Source organism: Xyrauchen texanus, chromosome 28 (assembly GCF_025860055.1).
Source record: "Xyrauchen texanus isolate HMW12.3.18 chromosome 28, RBS_HiC_50CHRs, whole genome shotgun sequence".
Taxonomy (NCBI): Eukaryota; Metazoa; Chordata; class Actinopteri; order Cypriniformes; family Catostomidae; genus Xyrauchen; species Xyrauchen texanus.
Genome location: NC_068303.1, coordinates 26,237,494 through 26,256,607, shown reverse-complemented (window position 1 = coordinate 26,256,607; position 19,114 = coordinate 26,237,494). Strand labels below are relative to the sequence as shown.

General features: G+C 42.0%; 1 protein-coding gene across 7 annotated transcripts in view; it reads right to left on the bottom strand.

Annotated features, from left to right (window-relative positions):
- The window catches only part of cdc42bpb (CDC42 binding protein kinase beta (DMPK-like)), a 109,527-nt gene extending 98,466 nt beyond the window's left edge, over positions 1 to 11,061 (bottom strand). For all 7 annotated transcript variants that reach the window (XM_052096330.1, XM_052096331.1, XM_052096333.1 and 4 more), the window contains exon 1: positions 10,281 to 11,061. In XM_052096330.1, the coding sequence (XP_051952290.1) occupies positions 10,281 to 10,455 (175 nt within the window). In that variant the 5' untranslated portion in view covers positions 10,456 to 11,061. The remainder of the gene's footprint in view (positions 1 to 10,280) is intronic.
- Positions 11,062 to 19,114: the final 8,053 nt, after the last annotated feature.

Here is a 19,114-nt window from a genome sequence, read left to right as displayed (position 1 = left end):
CTCGAGAAAAATATTGGGCAGTGAGAGTTCTCTTTGGACGCTAAAGAGGTCTATCTCTGCTCTGCCGAATAGGTGCCATAACGCCTGGACTGTTTGAGCGTGCAGGGACCATTCCCTGGGGGAATATTGTCTCTGGACAGTCTGTCCGGCCGCCGCTCAGGTGGCCTGGCACGCGCGTCGCCCTCAGCGAAGCGCAGGTGGCACTGGGACCAACTCAGTATGCGCTTTGTCAGATGGAAGAGGTTCCTGGATCTGACACCGCCCTGACGGTTTAGGTAGGATACCACAGATCTGTTGTCCGAACGGACCAGGACGCGGTGACCCTGAATGACCGGGAGAAAGCGCACGAGCGCGCACTCGACCGCTATCATTTCCAGACAATTTATGTGAAGGAGCTTTTCCTGAACTGACCATAGGCCGAAAACCGAGAGCCCTCGCGAGACCGCGCCCCAACCCGTGTTGGACGCTGCCTGTCGAGATGACTTTTCGGCGCAGATACAGCTCCCATTGTCACTCCCCGCTGATACCATTCGGCCACTGTCCAGGGCTGCAGAGCTGATATGCAGGTCTGAGTCACCTTGATGGGCTGGCGGCCTGTGGCCCAAGCCCGGCGAGACGCGCGGTGTTTAGCCAATGCTGAAGCGGGCGATGTGCAGTAAACCCAGCTGAAGTACTGCTGCGGATGAGGCCATGTAACCTAGCACTCTCTGGAATTTCTTCAGAGGCGTGAGGCTGTTCATCTGAAAAGATGCGGCTAGTCGCTGAACACGGCGCGCGCGCTGTGTAGATAAGCGAGCCGTCATTGCCACGGAGTCTAGTTCTATTCCCAGGAAGGAAATGGTCTGACTGGGCTGTAGTGAGCTCTTGGTCCAATTGACTGCAAGACCCAAACTGTTCAGATGGCTGAGGAGAACTGCTCTGTGAGACAGAAGCTCCATATGTGACTGAGCCATAATCAGCCAGTCGTCCAAATAGTTCAGAATTCGCGAAACCCTGACTCCGCGAGGGGTGCGAGCGCCGCGATCCATGCACTTCGTGAAAGTACGGGTGCTAAGGACAGGCCGAACGGAAGGACGGTGTATTGATAAACCTGGCCGTCGAGGCTAATCTCAAGAATGGCCTGTGACGGGATTTATCTGAATCTGAAAGTATGCATCTTTCAGATCGAGAGAAATAAACCAGTCCCCTGGCGTACATGCGCAAGGAGTTTCCTGATTGTAAGCATTTTGAACGGTCTTTTGCAAGCACCTTGTTCAAAACCCTGAGATCTAATATGGGTCTGAGGCCGCCGTCTTTCTTGGGAACAAGAAAATAACGGCTGTAAAGCCCCGACTCGCTCAGAGAGGGTGGCACTTTTTCTATGGCCCTTTGCACAGAAGGCTTGTTATTTCTGAACGAAGCATGCACGCTGCTTCCGTGTTCACAGTGGTTTCGAGCCGCGCTCTGAAGCGAGGGGCGGCGATCGAACTGTAGCAAATAGCCCTGTTGTATTGTGCTTAACACCCACTTGGATATCCCTGGAATAGCTTCCCACGCTTTGAAGCGTAACGCTAGAGGGTGAATGGCCAATTCGCTCTGATTGCCGCACACAGAGCGCTGAACAAAATGTGTGAGCGCGTTTAGTGTGTTCATGCATGATTGCTCGCAGACAGCATGAACAGGCTGTTTTGTGAGTGACTTCCGATTGGAATGAATGGGGAAAGAGTCACATCTGTTACATGATGCGCAAGCATAGTCATGGGCACGGACTTACACACAGAGGAATGGTTGCTGGCCGTGTAACAGAGCTGGCAGAGAATGGGCGCGCGACGCATTTGTGGGCGCATTTATTGACTTAGCGCCGAGCGGTTCAGTAATCGCTTTATGTGAGCGTGCTCTGGTGGGGACACGAGACATGCAGTGCTTGTGTGCAGAAGTGAACACTGGATTGTGGGAAACATTTTCTACACATAGGGCTGGTCGTGTGACAGAGCGGGCAGAGAATGGGCGCCACGACGCATTTGTGGGCGCTTTCATTGACTCTGACGCCGAGCGGTTCAGTAATCGCTTTATGAGAGCGTGCTCTGATAGGGGCACGGGATGTGTTATGCTTGTGTGTAGGGGCTGAACACTGGGTTGTGGGCACTTTTTCTACACATAAGACATGTTTGCTCTTTACAAGATTTATTTGGGTCGCCGTGAAAACGGCGCTTGAGTGCAGGCAAGCGGGCAGTGTCACCGGCTTGTTGGCTGCTAAATTCACCACTGTAGTAGCCTGAGAGAAGGGGACTGACAGGGGTAAAGCTTTGACAGTGGTCCGCCGCGGCGGACTGAGCCGCCGCTTGTTCAACACAGTTAGGAAGACTTGGCTGCTTGGGATTCAGCGCTACCTTAGATCGAGGCCCGCTGGGGAGGCGGTCTGCGGCGGCTGTCTGAGCGCGATCGAGGGCGGCCGCCTGTCGACGCTGAGAAGTCTGAGATTGTTGAACTGGGCGCTGTGAAGAGGCTCGTGCAGGAGGCTGATCACGTGAGCGGCCTGCAGAGGAGCTTAGCGCGACGCCGCAGGAAGAGGTTCATGGCTTGGGTGGCTTTCTGGACTTCTGAGAAGCGGTCAACAATGCCACTCACCGCGGAGCCGAAGAGACCGGATGGAGAGAGCGGTGCGTTGAGGAACGTGGAGCGCTCTGCTTCTCCCATGTCGGCTAGTGTTAGCCATAAGTGTCTCTCGGTCACAGTCAGCGAGGCCATGCACTTCCCTAGAGCTTGGGCTGCAGCTTTGGTAGCGCAAGGGCGAGGTCTGTCGCGCCAGAGATCAGTAACAGCCTCTGGGTGCCTGCCTTTCTCATCCCACTCCGGCAGAAGGTCTGCTTGTAGGATCTGTAAACGGCCATTGAGTGCAGAGCAGATGCGGCTTGGCCGGGCGGCGGAATAGGCGCGCCAACATAGGCGGAAGTCGCTCTGCAGGCCTTAGACGGGAGCACAGGCTTGGAACGCCATCTCGCGGAGGGCGGACAAAGGTGTGCTGCTACCGAAGTCCTCGACCGGGGATGGAGGAGTAGCCTCTCTCAGTGGCGCCGCCCACCGACGCAGAGAGGTGGAGACGGTGAACGGGTCCTGGCTGAAAACGGAGCGCTCCACGCACTTTGCAAGCTCTGTATGTAATTCCGCAGGAAGGGAGCGCCCGGCCGCGGGTGTAGAGCGGCGATGGCTTTGAAGAAAGCAGCCGCCGAGTCTGTTGGGTGCCTGCTCAGGGGCGGTGACCACTCGAGCCCGAGGCGGTCGACGGCCTGTGTGAGGAGGCGTGTTAACTCCCCTTCGACTCGGGCGCTGGTCCTGCTGGATTCCTGGGCTGAGGAGGAGGCTTGGGAGTCTGTCCACCTCGCTGTCCGAGCCATGATGGAACAGCAGCCCTTATCCTCCGCTTCGCCATCCGAGATGGCAGCAGTGCGGCCGCCGGCGGCAACTGCGCCGTCCCGGGGGCGGGAGGGTGAAAGCGATGCTCGAGGGAGAGGCTCCGGCGAGGCAGTCGCTTCAACCACAGTTTCCGCAGCCTTTGTGAGCGGGCGCTTCTTCCTGCGCTGCTGAGGGTAAGGCGGTGCGGCGGTTTCTGCTTTGATCGCTTCGAAGTCGAGCCCGCAGGGTCGACATCGGTAGCTCCTCGCAGAATCGCGATCCGCCCTCAGTGAGGGCGAAGCTCTGCGTGCCCCAGTCCCAGGCAGAGAGCGCAGATGATGTGGCGGTCTCCTGTGCTGAGAAGGGCGCGACATGAGGCGCAAGTGGAGCGAGGCATCTTGAAAAAGACGCCAGACTCTTTTGTGAATAGTTCGTGAGAACTAGCTTGCTTAATAAAAGGATACGCCGTCGGATGGTGTAGCTCGCAGGATGGCTGAAGGTGGCTGAGACGGCCGGCTTCTTCTAGCGCTGTCCACGCTTGCTAGATGCCCCTCAAACGGCGACGCGGCTTCCAGGTCAGCGATGCGGAGAGCTTCGCTGAAGAGATGAAAATCAGGGTTCCAGCCTACGAACTACGCTTATATGCACTCTAGTCACGCCCTTTTGGCGGGCTTTGATGCAGTGAGCGCTGGACGCCTCTCATTGGATGCGAGTTCGCCCAAGCTCGTCTATAGGCTGCAGCAGTTGCCGCAGAGCAACCTATGAGCTCGCTAGCTAGCTCGCTCAAGGTCTGCAGCCGCCGCGACTGCGCTGACAATGGATACAAAAATTAAGGATAATTTTTTGGCTTCAATATCTCAGAAAAGATGAATCTTTCCCGTAGCGTAAGCTAGCTTACGCAATACGAGAGAACCTCTCGTAAGAGAACTTTACTTTCTGCTAGTTGCCTCAAAATAAACTCTGAATATCTTTTAAAAGATTTGATATCAATAACCTGGCAAATTCTGTTATTATTTCATCCTCAGAGCACTCTTCTTCTATCAAAGCGAAACCTTGTGAACACAACTTGGCTTCCAGGCGTACTGATAAAACGTCCTATGTCCATCTATTCAATTGAAGTCTTATCGAACCAGCCAATCAGACTTGCGCTGAGGTGATCAAGAAAGATTTTTCCAGTTTTGTGCTATAAGCATCAGATGGTTGAGAACGGAGTGTGGGCGGTCCGTGGGCGTGTTGTCTGAGGCTAAAGTGTTTCATACTTATTTCTCAGAAGTCAGAGTCTGCGGGTTTCTAAGCATTTTGGATGGTTTCCCACATAATATAGCCTATAAGTGCAGTTTTAAACACAACTTTCATTAAAGTCTTTTTTTGTTTTTTGCATTAACGTGAGAATGAGAAAGAATACAAATTAAATATTAAACCCAACCATTCTACATATTGCGGCTATAATTATTGGTGCTCCTATCAGGAAATCTAAGGCTGACACAATCTCCTTTTTTTCTTAAACTGCCCTTTGCCACACTTTTGCAAGTTATAAGCTGCAGTTATGTTTATGCACCACACAGTAAAATTACGGTAACACTTTACAAAAAGATTCCATTTATCCTCTTCTTGGTCACTGTGCAATGAATCAGAATGACTACAGTATTGACTAGAAAATGGGCAACTTAATATTCATACACACGTAATTCTTACACATTTTTAAAAACAAAACGGCTTATTTATGTGAATTACATCATGTCTGATGAATTGCTTAGAATTGCCAACTCACCCTCCAAAGGCCACTCTGTCATGCTTCAAGGGCTAAGCAAGCACTTATTTATTACAGTAGGTATGTGTGATTCCCTGCATGCTGCAAAAAAGATTTAAGAAAAATATCGGCCGATTTCAATCGGTGGCCGATTGATTGGTGCTCTCCTAGCTCATAATTATTTCTGGATTGTGCATCTGACTTTACAGAGTTTTTACAAAGTATGTTACTAATTAATTATTAATAAACCATTGTTTTTTTTTTCATCTTATGACCATTGGTTTTAATTTGGTCAATAATTGGCCGATAAGTGTCGGCAGCCCTAGTGCCGACCCTAGGTGTGAATGCCAGCTGGGAAGCCAGTAGGGCAGCATGATTGGGACAAAAATAAATTTATTTAACAAAATCTTAACTTGCCGGGGCATTGCTATTCAGCCTAGTTATACCAAAAAGTTCTAAACCTTTGAGATTTTATTTTGGCAGACAACTGCACAAAGTTTCTGTGGAAACTGGATTCACAACAGCTGTTTATTTAACATCTCCTCTGTTCACAAATACCTGGTGTCATGTATTATTTGTATTAACTTGTAGCGGCCAAGCATATAAATGATGGATAAGTGAAATTTAAGTGAATTGTGGAGCACTTTAAATATAACACGCTCAGTACATGTAAGCAAAAGGATCTGAACTTGGAGCACATCTGTTTCTGAGCACGAGATGGAGTTGTGGAGAACAGAGCAGCTCTGAAAACACTGTAATAATGCACTAAAACAATACAGACTGGACAGAGCGGTGCATATAAACTTTGAAGTGAGCGGCACAAGCAGACTATTTATTTAGTATATTAAATTGCAGCTCTCGAGGACATATCACGATTTTGATTTTATTTGTATTAATAGTGCAGCCCTAGAAGCCAGAGTACTGTTTACACAGCCCCACTGCCTATTTTAAAGGGATTAAATACAACAGAGGCATAACCTGCTTTGCAGCTTCATTAGGACAGTAGGGTGAACTGTATGGTGCAATGCTGTTTGTGTACAAATGCTGGGAGTGGCGAAGGTTCTGGGTGTTCCTGTGGTTTGACTGGTAGAGTATGGCACTAGCAACACCAAGGTCATGGCTCGATTCCTAAGGATAAAATACTGATAAAATGCATAGCTATGATGTTTTCACAACTTTCCAAAAGAGAAAAAATTTGAATTAGTCAAATTAGTCATTCCCTCAGCAGATGTGTTAGAAAATGCATTGCAGCAGTGGTAAAAATTATTTTTTTTTTAAGTATAATGTGATATTTTTACACTTTAAATATAAAAGTTCACTTCTAAAGAACGAGGAAATGCGTCATCACAGTCTTTGAAAAGAGTCTATTCAACACAGGGTGGAGCGTGGCTAATATACTTACCTTTTTCATGAAAGACATAACACAACAATCACTATCCTGTTCTTACAGAGAAAAAAACGAATTGCTTAATATAAGTTGCTATTCCCATATCGGACCAAATTTACAAAATATATTTAATTGACCCAAGCATATTCCTTTATATGGCAAATGCAATACACAATATCAAATTACATCCAAACTACATTGTGGAAGATGGAATAGTACAAATCTGTGCATCTAGCAACTGACAACATGCCGATGTGTTTGTTCTGATTAACCCGCTCCTTTAATTAGTCTTCAGTCTGCTGTCGAGAAGGAAATCAGGCATAAACACCTGCATACTGCACTCTCTTTCACCCACTGACCTTGGCAAACCAGCTCATACTGTTACGCCGTGTCTGAGAGCTTATATACACAGGATTCAGGCAAAGGAGAAACACATCACAATGAGTATAAGTGCCCTGCTTATTGCTTTTGTGAGAGTGCACTATTAGGAACTTTGTTATTAGGAGCTTGCAATAAATAAATGAACAAGCCAAGCTTGACTTCTTGTCAGGCTCTTACACAAAACAAAATGGATTCATGTGCAATAACTCCAATTCAGGTTCATTAGCATTTCTTGTGCAACACCATACAGGAATTTCTCCAGTCAGAGCTCGTCCTCATAGGACTCTTGGAAAAGTTCCCCTGTAAGACACGATGGACTGTGAACAAACAGATCTGGTCAATACCAGAGTGTGAGGCACAGTCAATAACACAGTCTGTCAGTGATAATGAGGTGCAGATTCCATAGTGATCTTAGACACAAATATGTTAATGAACAATAACAATATACTTAGAGAAGTGTGTGTGTGTGCGCAGGGGGTGAGGTCTGTGTGTGTACATAAATACAACATTGTAGCAACATTCAAATGCCAAAAATACAAAATTGTAGCTTTTTTTTACATCAATATTTTTGGATAAAGAGAGAGCCCACCACTCAGAGTGAGTGTGTGAGAAAACATTCTTGTGACACTCCAGACCACAGTTCAGTAGGTGGCAGTAATGTGCCATAAACTGGATTGAGAGCCGCCAATAAACATCACTAGAAGAAGAAACACTGTCTTGCCTGTGACAGCACTATAGATAATGAAAAAAATTATTCTCTAAATAGTACAGAAATAAACAGCAATGGTGTTGATGTCGGAGTTGCTGTTATGTTCAGTCAATAGCTGTATTGCATTGTCAGTGTTGTCTTGTACGGTACACAACTATATCATATTAGACGGATAGCTAGCTAGTGGCTTCTGAGCCTCATTGCCGGTTTCATTGACAGCAGAGGTATGTAGCAGCTAGACAGCTAATACTTCCTAACCATCTGCTTTCATGACTGTGATTCAGATAGCTAGTTGTGTGTATAACTTTAACGAACTGCTTGCGTTTTTAGCTAAACGTACATCTAAATGTAGAATACCAGCAAAATATCCTCAAAAGTTTGTCATTTATATTGAACATTTATTTTTTCCGATAAATATGCATAGCGTTTCATCGCCCAGCCCTATTTTAAATGTAATTCAGATAGTTCAAATGCATTACATTATTGTGGCAGACAATACAAAAAAAAAGCTTTAGAAGGCAATATGTTATTTATTTCCTTGTTACTAAACATAAAACCTATAATTGGCCAACAGTCAACAACAATCAATTTTGCAATGAAATTCGTCAATCTGTCTGAAGGAGATTTATTATAAAGGATTTCGAAGGATGCGTAAATCTACACATGTCAGATGGACAGTTTTGGAATGTCACAAAATGACTTTTGTCACGTCATAAACAGTGTTTTAGTGTAGTGAAGTGTAGTTTGAAACAGAAAAACCTGTCTCAAGATCCCTGCATTCGGAATTGTGCTCCATTCAGCTTTGTCTAAACGCAAGAGCGCATTCTCTCTTGTGCTGGCGTCAAGCAAGCCAGAGTTTTGTTTGTTCTCTGTAGATCTGCATGTTGCCTACACAGCTGGGGATTCACTGATTGCCCCCTGCTGCAAACAGGTGGTACTTCAAGCTTGAATTGCTTCAATGGAAGGGATATTCCATATTACAGTCCTGAGACGCGATTCATTACGTTATTCTTAATATAATTAATCACTTTCAATTTACCGATTAAATAGAAAGCCCTATAAAATATAGGATATTCAGGAATTTTTATTTTGCAATGGGGAGTTAATAAATCACACAAAGTGATTGTATGGCTTCAGAAGATTTGGAAAATAGTGCACAAATTAGTTTGGCTACATTTATTGTAGTTTTATGATAGGTTTTCTTTGTCCTTTTTGGGGCTTTGCAGTCTGGAGACATCATTCCTTTTCGATCCATGGCAAAATGCCATGTGAAGATTCTATAAGTTTCTCCTTTTGTGTTATACATGAAAATGAAAGTCATACATGTTTGGAGCATTAGGGTGAGTAAATAATGACATCATTTGTATTTTATGGGCCATATAAGACCTTTTTCACCCAAAATTGCAAACCAGATATTGAAGTAATATTGTATCACAAGGTCTCTGCTGATTTCCAACATTAAAATGTTTTTTCTAAATCCAAAGAATACGGTCTATGCTTAATTGGTTGTCATCTGGTGACCAGATGAAAGTAAACACTGGACCTCTTAATTCTAAGATCACCACTTGAGGGACACTTACCAATATGATGAGCATATATTAAGAGTAACCACCCTGAAAATACTGCACTTACAGTAGCATTAGTCCATTGGTTATGTTTACCTGGCAGCAGCAAAACATCCACCACATTAATCATTAACCTCCACAATCAAGGGCACCTCAAGACAGCGTGCAGCCTACCAGTGCAGTAGTAAGACAAGAACAGAGGAGTTTCTGACTCTTGGAAATTGGGTCATACTATGGAGGCTCACTCACAGTGATGGGATGTGAGGTGGCAGCTGCTTGTGATGGGTTCCTCCAGGACAGTGGCGGCCTTTTTACAGGAGCAGACACACTGAGGAGTAATCTCATTACTGACGTCAACCAAACACTCAGGACAGAGAATCCACTCACTGTGCAGGGCCAACCACAATCAACACAAGGAAGAGTCTGAAAAAGGGGGCATCCCAAATTCTAGTTACTATTTATACTTAATTCAGATGTCTACCTAGATGTGGCCCTCGCTGAATGAAAGACAAACCTGTCAGACTGATTAATGAGCTTTGCCCTTATGCAAATGGGATGGCAAAAGCAGCAACAAATGTAGCATAAATAGAAGTAAAATCAGGAACAATAACTCCAGTCTTCTATAAGGGGGGTATACACTGTGATTGATTAGAAAGCAAAACTGACTTGTTCGATGTTTACCTAAAATATCTGATTGAGTTCTCGGGACTATGCCTTTATCACACTTACATGGAATTTTACTACATCTTTAAATCTGAGATTGAAAAAACACACCTGACAGAGAAAATGGCACCTTGTTTGAGAAAAGATGAAAAATCTCAGGACTTTAATGGCAGGATATCATACGTTATTATATATTGTTCTTGGCTGAACCACTGTATCTTGTAAATATCAATCCCAGCTGTTGGTTGTTGAAGCTGGAACAAGCAGATGACAAGAATTACTGTTCAAACAACCAGGCCAAGTATCCCAACAGCAAATGTCATGCCAGCAATTTTGACAATAGTCAGCAGGGTGATTAAACCAAATGTAATAACAGATAAACAGGTCTTAAAGGGACACACGCAGATTATTACACCCATATGTAATCAATACACTCAAAATACACCAACTTACCCCATTCCAAAAAGTCGGTCACATGTTTTTCCCGTTTTAAATGTGAGTTGCTGCACTCGTTGTATAAACATATGAGTATATCCAGCAGTGTCTCCACACTCAGCGAGTTGTCGTTTTTCTGATGACCATCCAGCAGCAACTGCTCCAACTTCTTCAGGCGCACCTTCGCAGACATTTTCTACCAAATAAAGCGGCCTGGCTACCACTCCCAGAGCCAGAAGATATTTTTAAAAAATAGCGCTTCTCGAAATTAATACGAGATTACCCTGCGCCCAAGTACAACACACAGAAATGGTATTTGTATGTCTGATTTCTGTGGAGCTCTGAAGTCCCAGACTCCAACTGCTAGCCAGCCATCCAGCTAGCAAAATGTGCCCAACATTGTGCTCAGATAAACAAGGATCTAATGCGATCGACCCCGTTGTTGTGCACTGGTTTCCTCCTCCCCCCTCCTCACTCCCGGGGCCCTGTCGGCTCCATTCGCCTTAATCCCGACAAATCTGTACTTTCCACTTTGCGGGATGTGTCGGGGATTTTTCTCCTGTCGAATCTCAGGATGACCGGACGCTTAATTCCGCTCTTCTGGAAATCTCAGATAATAATGGAGAACTGCACACACCTTTAACCAGCATAAATACGCCCCCCGAAAAACTGGGAGTAGGTGCTATTCTAAAAGTATGCGAATCCTTGCGTTTGTGCCGGTGTGGTTCTCCGCGAAGTCGAATAAGGCTGCATTCGTGTTCAGCCTGATCGAGCGCTCCCGAACGAGCGAAGAATTCAGACCCGGGATAGCGGAGCCCCTCCCACCCTCACCGGAAACACTGACTGGGGATATATGACGTCATTGTTTGATTGACACACCGGGAGCCATCTAGCGCTGACCTCATCAGGAGTGCGCAAGCAGCCTCTCAATGCCCATTCAGTGTTTCTGGGATTGAGACTGTTTTATGAATTACATTACACTAAGAAGCCTTGCTCGCATATTCCATTACGAATGACTTTAAACGTGCAAGTACTTTTTTCCTCATTAAAAAAAAGTTCAACTCCTAAAGACATGAATTGTAATTTTGCAATATATGTAGGAAATCATGAGCACTCACATTCAAATAAAGAGTCATATCATGGGGGCTGCCATGTTAGCATCACATGACTAGCTGAATACTACTGGCATAATCTCAGTAACTATCCTGTTATTTGACAATTTCAATCATTGATTAAAGTAATCATGACTGACTGTGAATACTACATTTCAACAATGGCATCTGAAACTGAAAACTATTGATTTTAAATGATGCTGCATCCAAGCCGCTAAGTGTCAGTGTAAGTCCAAGATGCCACAAAAACAAAAATTACTGAATGCCCCTTCAGTTGCTGTTCTTATATAGTTTTCTTTTGTATTGTAATTGCAATTCTTATTTGACCATCTAAAATTTCACCCAAAATTAAAAAAAAAACTCATGCTACTCTCTGCGGTTCTCGCACAACTTACCACGCGCCCCATTGAGAGCAAGAACCACTAGGAGGTTACCCCATGTGACATTAATCTCCGGGCCAATTTGGTTGCTAAGGAGACCAGGCTGGAGTCACTCAGCATGTCCTAGATTCAAACTCAAGACTCCAGGGGTGTTAGACAGAGTCAATACTTGCTGAGCTACCCAGGCCCTGCGATCAAGTAGTGACATGCCTCTTCTTGAGGAATGTCATTGCATTTATTTTTCTGAAGGTGTGATGTCATAGAAATGAATAGCAAAATGTAATAATTCCGAAAACAAAAGAAAGCATTGTAAAAGGCAGCTGAGGTCAAATGATACAATCACTGGACATGAAGGATTGAGAAGTGCTGACATTCTGAACAAAATTCCTAGGCATCGGCAGTGTAAGGGGCACACAGAGCCCTGATCTCGATTGCATCTCATAGCAATTACAACATTTACTCAGCAGCATTCTGATTATAATCACATTGGCATTCATTGAGCCATCAGTGCATGACCTTTCACCATGACTATAATCTGCTCTCTTGGTCCAAGAATATTATTTATGATCAATATTATGACCAATTACTTATTCTTTCATTTGTTTAACTATTCATTCTTTACATAGCTGTGTCTTTCTTTTTTTTTTTTTTGCATGTAAATCATAGTTATTATTTAAAAATATATAGATTATAGATATTGTAATTTGTGTGTGTGTGTGGGGGGGGTGTAAGTGGTTTTCCAGGAAATGTCAGGCCTCGGGGCCGTATAAGGCCGGCGAGGCCATTTGAGAAATAATTTGAGAAGCAAAAAATGCCCTTGATTCAATTAACCAGAAAAAAAAAATTATTCCTTTCGAATAATGTTTAAAAATAATTTTAAATGATAACACAAAATATTGTATAATAGACAGACCTTTTAGTGTTTTTGGTGAGTGAGCACGTAACAGAATGTGCTATGTGCACATTAATTTAAACCCACTATCAGAAATTGCAAGCTATTGTATAGCCCGCTAATAATTATGTAAATATTCAAATGGCCCTTAATGGAAAAACATTTCCCCACCCCTGGTTAAGGGGACAGAATATAGTTGTACAGTATAAAAAGCATTATGTCTATGGACACACACGTGTCATACTAAATTATGTTTTATTGAAAATGTAAAAATGCAGAAAGTTTTCTGTGAGGGTTAGGTTTAGAGGTAGGGTTAGGGGATAGAATATAAAGTTTGTACAGTAGGCCTATAAAAATAATTATGTCTATGGAAAGTCCTCATAATGATAGGTAGATCAACATGTGTGTGTGTGTGTGTGTGTGTGTGTGTGTGTGTGTGTGTGTGTGTGTGTGTGTGTGTGTGTGTGTGTGTGTGTGTGTGCTGTATATCCAATTTGATCCATTCAAACCCAATTCCTCACCCAGCCAACTGAATCAAAATCGCCAGCAAAATGAGACTTCAAACTGTGAATGGTTTGAAAACATTGACCTCTGCTGGTGATCATGAAAAGTCCTTTTTTCATTCTCTGAAACCCCTGCAACGTCCAATTGAGCATTTCTTTCTCCCAAAATATTCAGACAGCTTTAAGACAGAAGTGTGAAAGCAGCAATACTTAATAAGCAGACCGCTTCGAGTCTCTGTGGGAGCTTGTAAGTGTCAGAACGGATTATTTTCACTCCCTTAACCGTCACTTCTGTCTTTTGCTTTATTTCGGAGCCCTGGGGTGTTTTTGGAGACCCTGGAGAGCTTACTTGAACACTGTGCTTTTCTCCTCTTTCCCTTTGTGGGGAGAACCAACCACATGCTACACTCATTCACTGTCTTGAATGTCATGATTTTATGGGGTGCCGTTTGTAAAGTGGCTCACGCTGAAAATAACAGCAACATTTTGTCACATTTAGCTTCAAACAATGTTTAAAAATCTGGTATGAATTTTTGACGGTCACTTTTTAGCACATGAAAACCACCTTTACAGAAGCGGCATCTATTCTTTCAATTTCAAGGCCAACTTTCTACAAGTTACTTCAAGACTATAATATGCCAGCGTCAAAATTTAAGAGCATCAGTGATCAACAGTTGGATATTGAATTGTCACAAATAAAAACTGAACACCCAAATGTTGGAGAAGTGATGCTTATGGGACATCTCCGCTCCAAAAACATTGTGGTTCAAAGACAACGAGTAAGAGATTCACTCCGAAGGATGGACCCAATTGGTGTCCTAGCCAGGAGAAGAACAGCAATAGCTAGGCGAGTATACTCTGTCCCACATCCAAATTTCATATGGCATGTAGACGGAAATCATAAGTTGATTAGGTGGAAATTGGTTGTTCATGGTGCCATAGATGGCTACAGTAGGATGTTAATGTTTCTTCACTGCTCCAACAATAATCGTGCTGAAACTGTAAGAGATCTCTTTACTGCAGCTGTTCGACAGTTTGGCAGACCACTGCACATCAGGACTGATCACGGAGGAGAGAACGTTCAGATTTGGGAGGACATGCATGTGAGCAGGGGGATGGCTCTGTCTTAACAGGAAGTTCTGTACACAACCAGAGGATCGAGCGTTTTAATCGAGACTTGAACAAAAACTGCAGCCATATTTATGCACCCATTTTTTATGAACTGGAATCCCTGGGTATCCTAGACATAGACAATGCAACAGACCTATTTTGTCTCCATTATGTCTTTCTACCCAGAATCAACCGCACTTTGGAGGAATTCAAAGCTGGATTTAACAATCACTCTATGTCATCTGAAGGAAATAGAACACCAGTTCAGCTTTTTACTCTGGACAGTGATTTGCCTCATCTTCACAACCCAGAACTCTCAACAGCAGGGGTAGTTTTTTGTTCCTCAGCAAACTCTCAAAGTGTACTTTCCCCATTGAATGACAGGGATTTGCAAGAACTGAATGATGCCATTAACCCTCTTCAAAATGACAACAACAATGGCAAAACATTGTTTCAGAGAACACAACAGTTTATTTTTGATAAACTTGTAAATGTGTGATCTCAGCATATAACATGTACAATTGTGTAACATTAGTCTTATTTCACTTTCAAAAGTACACTGTGAAACAAATTTCAGGGCTCTACAGATGTATTGATACATAACTGTCTTCCACTACATTGCAATACATTGTTCCTGATTTTTAAAGTACCTAAATGTGCAAAGTAAAACAACTCAGTGAAGTAAAACAATACTTGTCAGTGTTTTGTAATATCTTATATATTACATAACTATTGTCTCTTTATTATGTATTTCTTAGAAGATGGCTGTTCACAAGGTAAGAACAAAACGTGTTTTCAGTGATTTTTGTGATTATGCATTTTGCAGCTACTAAAAGGTTTGGTAAAGTGCTTGAGGAGTAGGAATAGAAGGAATTTTTTTCAACACATGAACAAATACAATCTTCAGTTTATCACAAAATATTCAACATCAATAAATCTGAATATACATGGCTTTCAATGGTGAGGAGGGGAATTCATAATTGTAATCTAAAAAGTACTTAATTTCTACAGAAGAACCTTACTTGAGTAAATGTCATTGTTAATTCCTTCACTACTGTTTCAGTATAAAAAAACTCTGGTAGTTAAATTCATCAACTATAATTGTTAAAAAACACACAACAAGGTTGAAGTAACTACATTAGTGATTTATTACTCTGACTGATTCCATATCCTTCCAATCATACAGTACAACATCTTACAGTATAAAGAAGGGTCAGATACAGTCTCACAGAGGTAAACACTTTTTGTATTTAACATCCACAAACAGGAATATCGTTTATAACAATCAGAAACCACATGGAAACCAGAGCTGATAGCTCCATCAATCCTTTTATACTTAAACGTACAGCCAAACATTAAGTCCTTAAACTATAATGAACTGAAAGGGACTACGGTTGCACACTCTTGTTCAAGTACAGCTTTAAAATTACTGAGGTGTTCTGTGGTGTCCCAGAGGCTGTCGCTGTTGAAAAATTTTGTATAGCCGCCAGAACGGCTCTGCCGATGTTCTCGGCTAACGCCGATTCGTTTGACATCTTCACAGAGCGGCCATGACCGACAGTACCTTTCCTGGTCAGGGGCGGGTAGGGATTGGCTCTTGCTGGCCTTTATGCAAGCAAACATGACAGATCAGTCGAAGTGAGCCCCCTCGTGGCTGGCTATAATGGCCACAGGTCATAAGTCCCTCATCTTTCATAAAAGTGACACTAAAACCTCAAAGTAGTCTACTGTTTACAGTTACAGTTTATCCAAACGTGCTTATTCTTTTAGTTAGTTTTTATCATGATAATCCATGTCCAAGAGTCCATTTCCCTGATGAGATGTTTTTTATTCGTTATTTGACACTACCCACTGACCTCCTCGAGCTTTTATTTTGGCACTTCCGGTTACCGGCATTTAAATTTGCATATTAGCTAAATATTTAGTTTCACACGAAACATTTAGATGTAACATTTAGATTTAACATTTAGATTTAACATTTATATTTATATTTATATTTAACATTTAAATTTAACATTTATATTTATATTTAACATTTATATTTAACATTTAGATTTAACATTTAGATTTAACATTTAGATTTATATTTAATATTTAGATATAACATTTATATTTATATTTATATTTAACATTTAGATTTATATTTAACATTTAGATATAACATTTATATTTATATTTATATTTAACATTTATATTTATATTTAGCATTTATATTTATATTTAACATTTATATTTAACATTTAACATTTAAGTGTAGCATTTAATATTTAGATTTAACTATTTAAAATATCTCTATGTTAACAAATATTGTTGTAAATGTGCTAAAAAGTGACCGTCAAAAATTCATACCAGATTTTTAAACATTGTTTGAAGCTAAATGTGACAAAATGTTGCTGTTATTTTCAGCGTGAGCCACTTTACAAACGGCACCCCATATGATTTACCTTGCGTTCCTCTCCTCCAATCACTCTCAACCTTTACAGCCTCTGTTGCCAAGCGATAAGAATTCACAGAGGGAAGCCCTCTAATATATAAAAGCATTTGACAGCTGTAACAGTGAGGTACTGGACATGGGAGTGACTACCAAAGTAAATTTGCTGATGTTTTAATGTGGTATACTGGAACACTGGATATGTGTGCCTGGGACCAGGGCTTATGTAAATATGAGACATAATTTTTTATTATACATTATATACATTTTACATATAATTATGTAAATATGGTAAGCATTGCAATGCACACTGTTATTACATACGTCGGTATAAGTTTGATGTAGTAACATGCATGCAGTGTGAAATAGGCACACTTAATTTGGAAGTTGTTGCATTGATTGTGCACCAGAGGGAGCACTAGGCCTTTACGATCTGTTTTCAACACAAGTAGCGTAACAAATTCATTCATATTCGGGGATTGCCCACTGTCACTGAGTGTAGCTGGCACAACATAATATGGGCATAATTACAGGGATGGTTCACCCCAATTTGAAAACTCTTATCATTATTTTCTCACCCTAATTAAAGCTACAATTTTGCCCTTAAAAAAACAAAAAGTTGGTTAGACACTGATCAAGATGATCATAATGTCATTAAGACATTCCATTGATTATTCCTGAAACTACTGCTTTTGTGAACATGGGCACATAATCACAGCATTCAAAAGCATTTTTTAGTCTAGGGAAATTGCAGTATACCAGTGCAATTAAATGTATTCATTTGGCAGACACGTAATGTGTCTGAGTTTTTTAGTTGTTACAGTGTAATTGATACAGTGTTACAGTGTATTCAGAGTATACATTTTATTATTATGTTTGTTCTTTGGGAATCATGTTAACCTCCTGAGACCCGAGCGTGACTGCTGTGTGAATTTCCATCCCCCTTTTTTGCCCCTAAGAAACATGCAAATGATGATGATAATAATAATAATAATAATTTGTACAAATAGATTTTCAAAAAATGTATGTCCACAGATGTGGGACTAAGTTGAGACATTTTTGATAAAACCAAGCTACAGAAAGTCAGATTTTTTCAATTAAATTGTTTTCTATGTTTTGTTGGTTATTCATGTTTTTGAGATGTTACAGACATTACATAAGAAATGAGCATAAATAATTCTGATTACTAAAGTAATGTCCAGCATCATCCAATCACTGCCAACCATGTTCAAATAAAATTTTGCATGAAAAATTCTGAAACTATGTACTGATTATCATTGTCCCATGTCTGCCAAACATACTGTATTAAGTGGTCCAAACATCATCAGCCTGAAACTTAACTTTTGACTTTACCTCTGGTGTGCTGTCTGTCTGCACTGGTCTCAGAACAGTTTAAAATGCACCTTATTTTCATCCTTACGCCGTATACAGCGGATGAAACTAGAGACTGTAATATTTTCAAACAGGTTTTAATGTAAAAACTTAATGAGGGTTCTTACCAGATATAGTTTTGTTGCTATTTATTCCAAAGACATATCTAAGATTGCCGTTATGTTGTTTTGTTGTTTAACACTTTAATGACAGCCTAGAGTCTACTGAACTGAGATCAGTCATTTTAAATTAAAATGAAATGAAATTATGCGTAGCCTATAATGAAGCCAAAACGTAATGCAAACGCATGAGTATGCAGGGTCTCAGGGTCTTAATAGTGCCATGGTTTACAGTTGAGCTACATTACAAGAACATCCCAAAATTGCTCTTTAAATGTATTGAATCAGAGACAAGCGATCCTTTAGTAGATTTTTTAAGAGTGAAATTTTACTTTTATGTACTTTTTGTCATATCGTAACGGTATTGAATAATAGTGTTATATGTAGAAGTATTATATGAAGACTACTGTAAATAAAGTGAATGGCTGATTTAATATCTTAGAAAAGCCACTCAGCATACTACTAGTAAGATTGCACCCATTCACTAATAAAACAAAAAATGTTGAATGCCCAATTCCCAATGTGCTCGAAGTCCTCATGGTGGCATAGTGGCTCGCCTCAATCCAGGTGGTGGAGGATGAATTTCAGTTGCTTCGCGTCTGAGGCCATCAGTCCATGCATTTTATCACGTGGCTTGTTGCGCGAGTGACCGCGGAGACGTAGCGCGTGTGGAGGCTCACTCTATTTTTCGTGGTCCACGCACAACTCACCATGTGCCCCACTGAGAGCGAGAAACACATTATAGCGACCATGAGGAGGTTAATCCAACATGACGGTACCCACCCTAGCAACCGAGCCAATTGGTTGCTTAGGAAGCTTGACTGGAGTCACTAAGCACGCCCTGGATTCAAACTCGTGACTCCAGGTGTGGTAGTCAGCGTCTTTACTTGCAGAGCTACCCAGGCCCCAATCGAACTCAACATTAAAGTTTGGT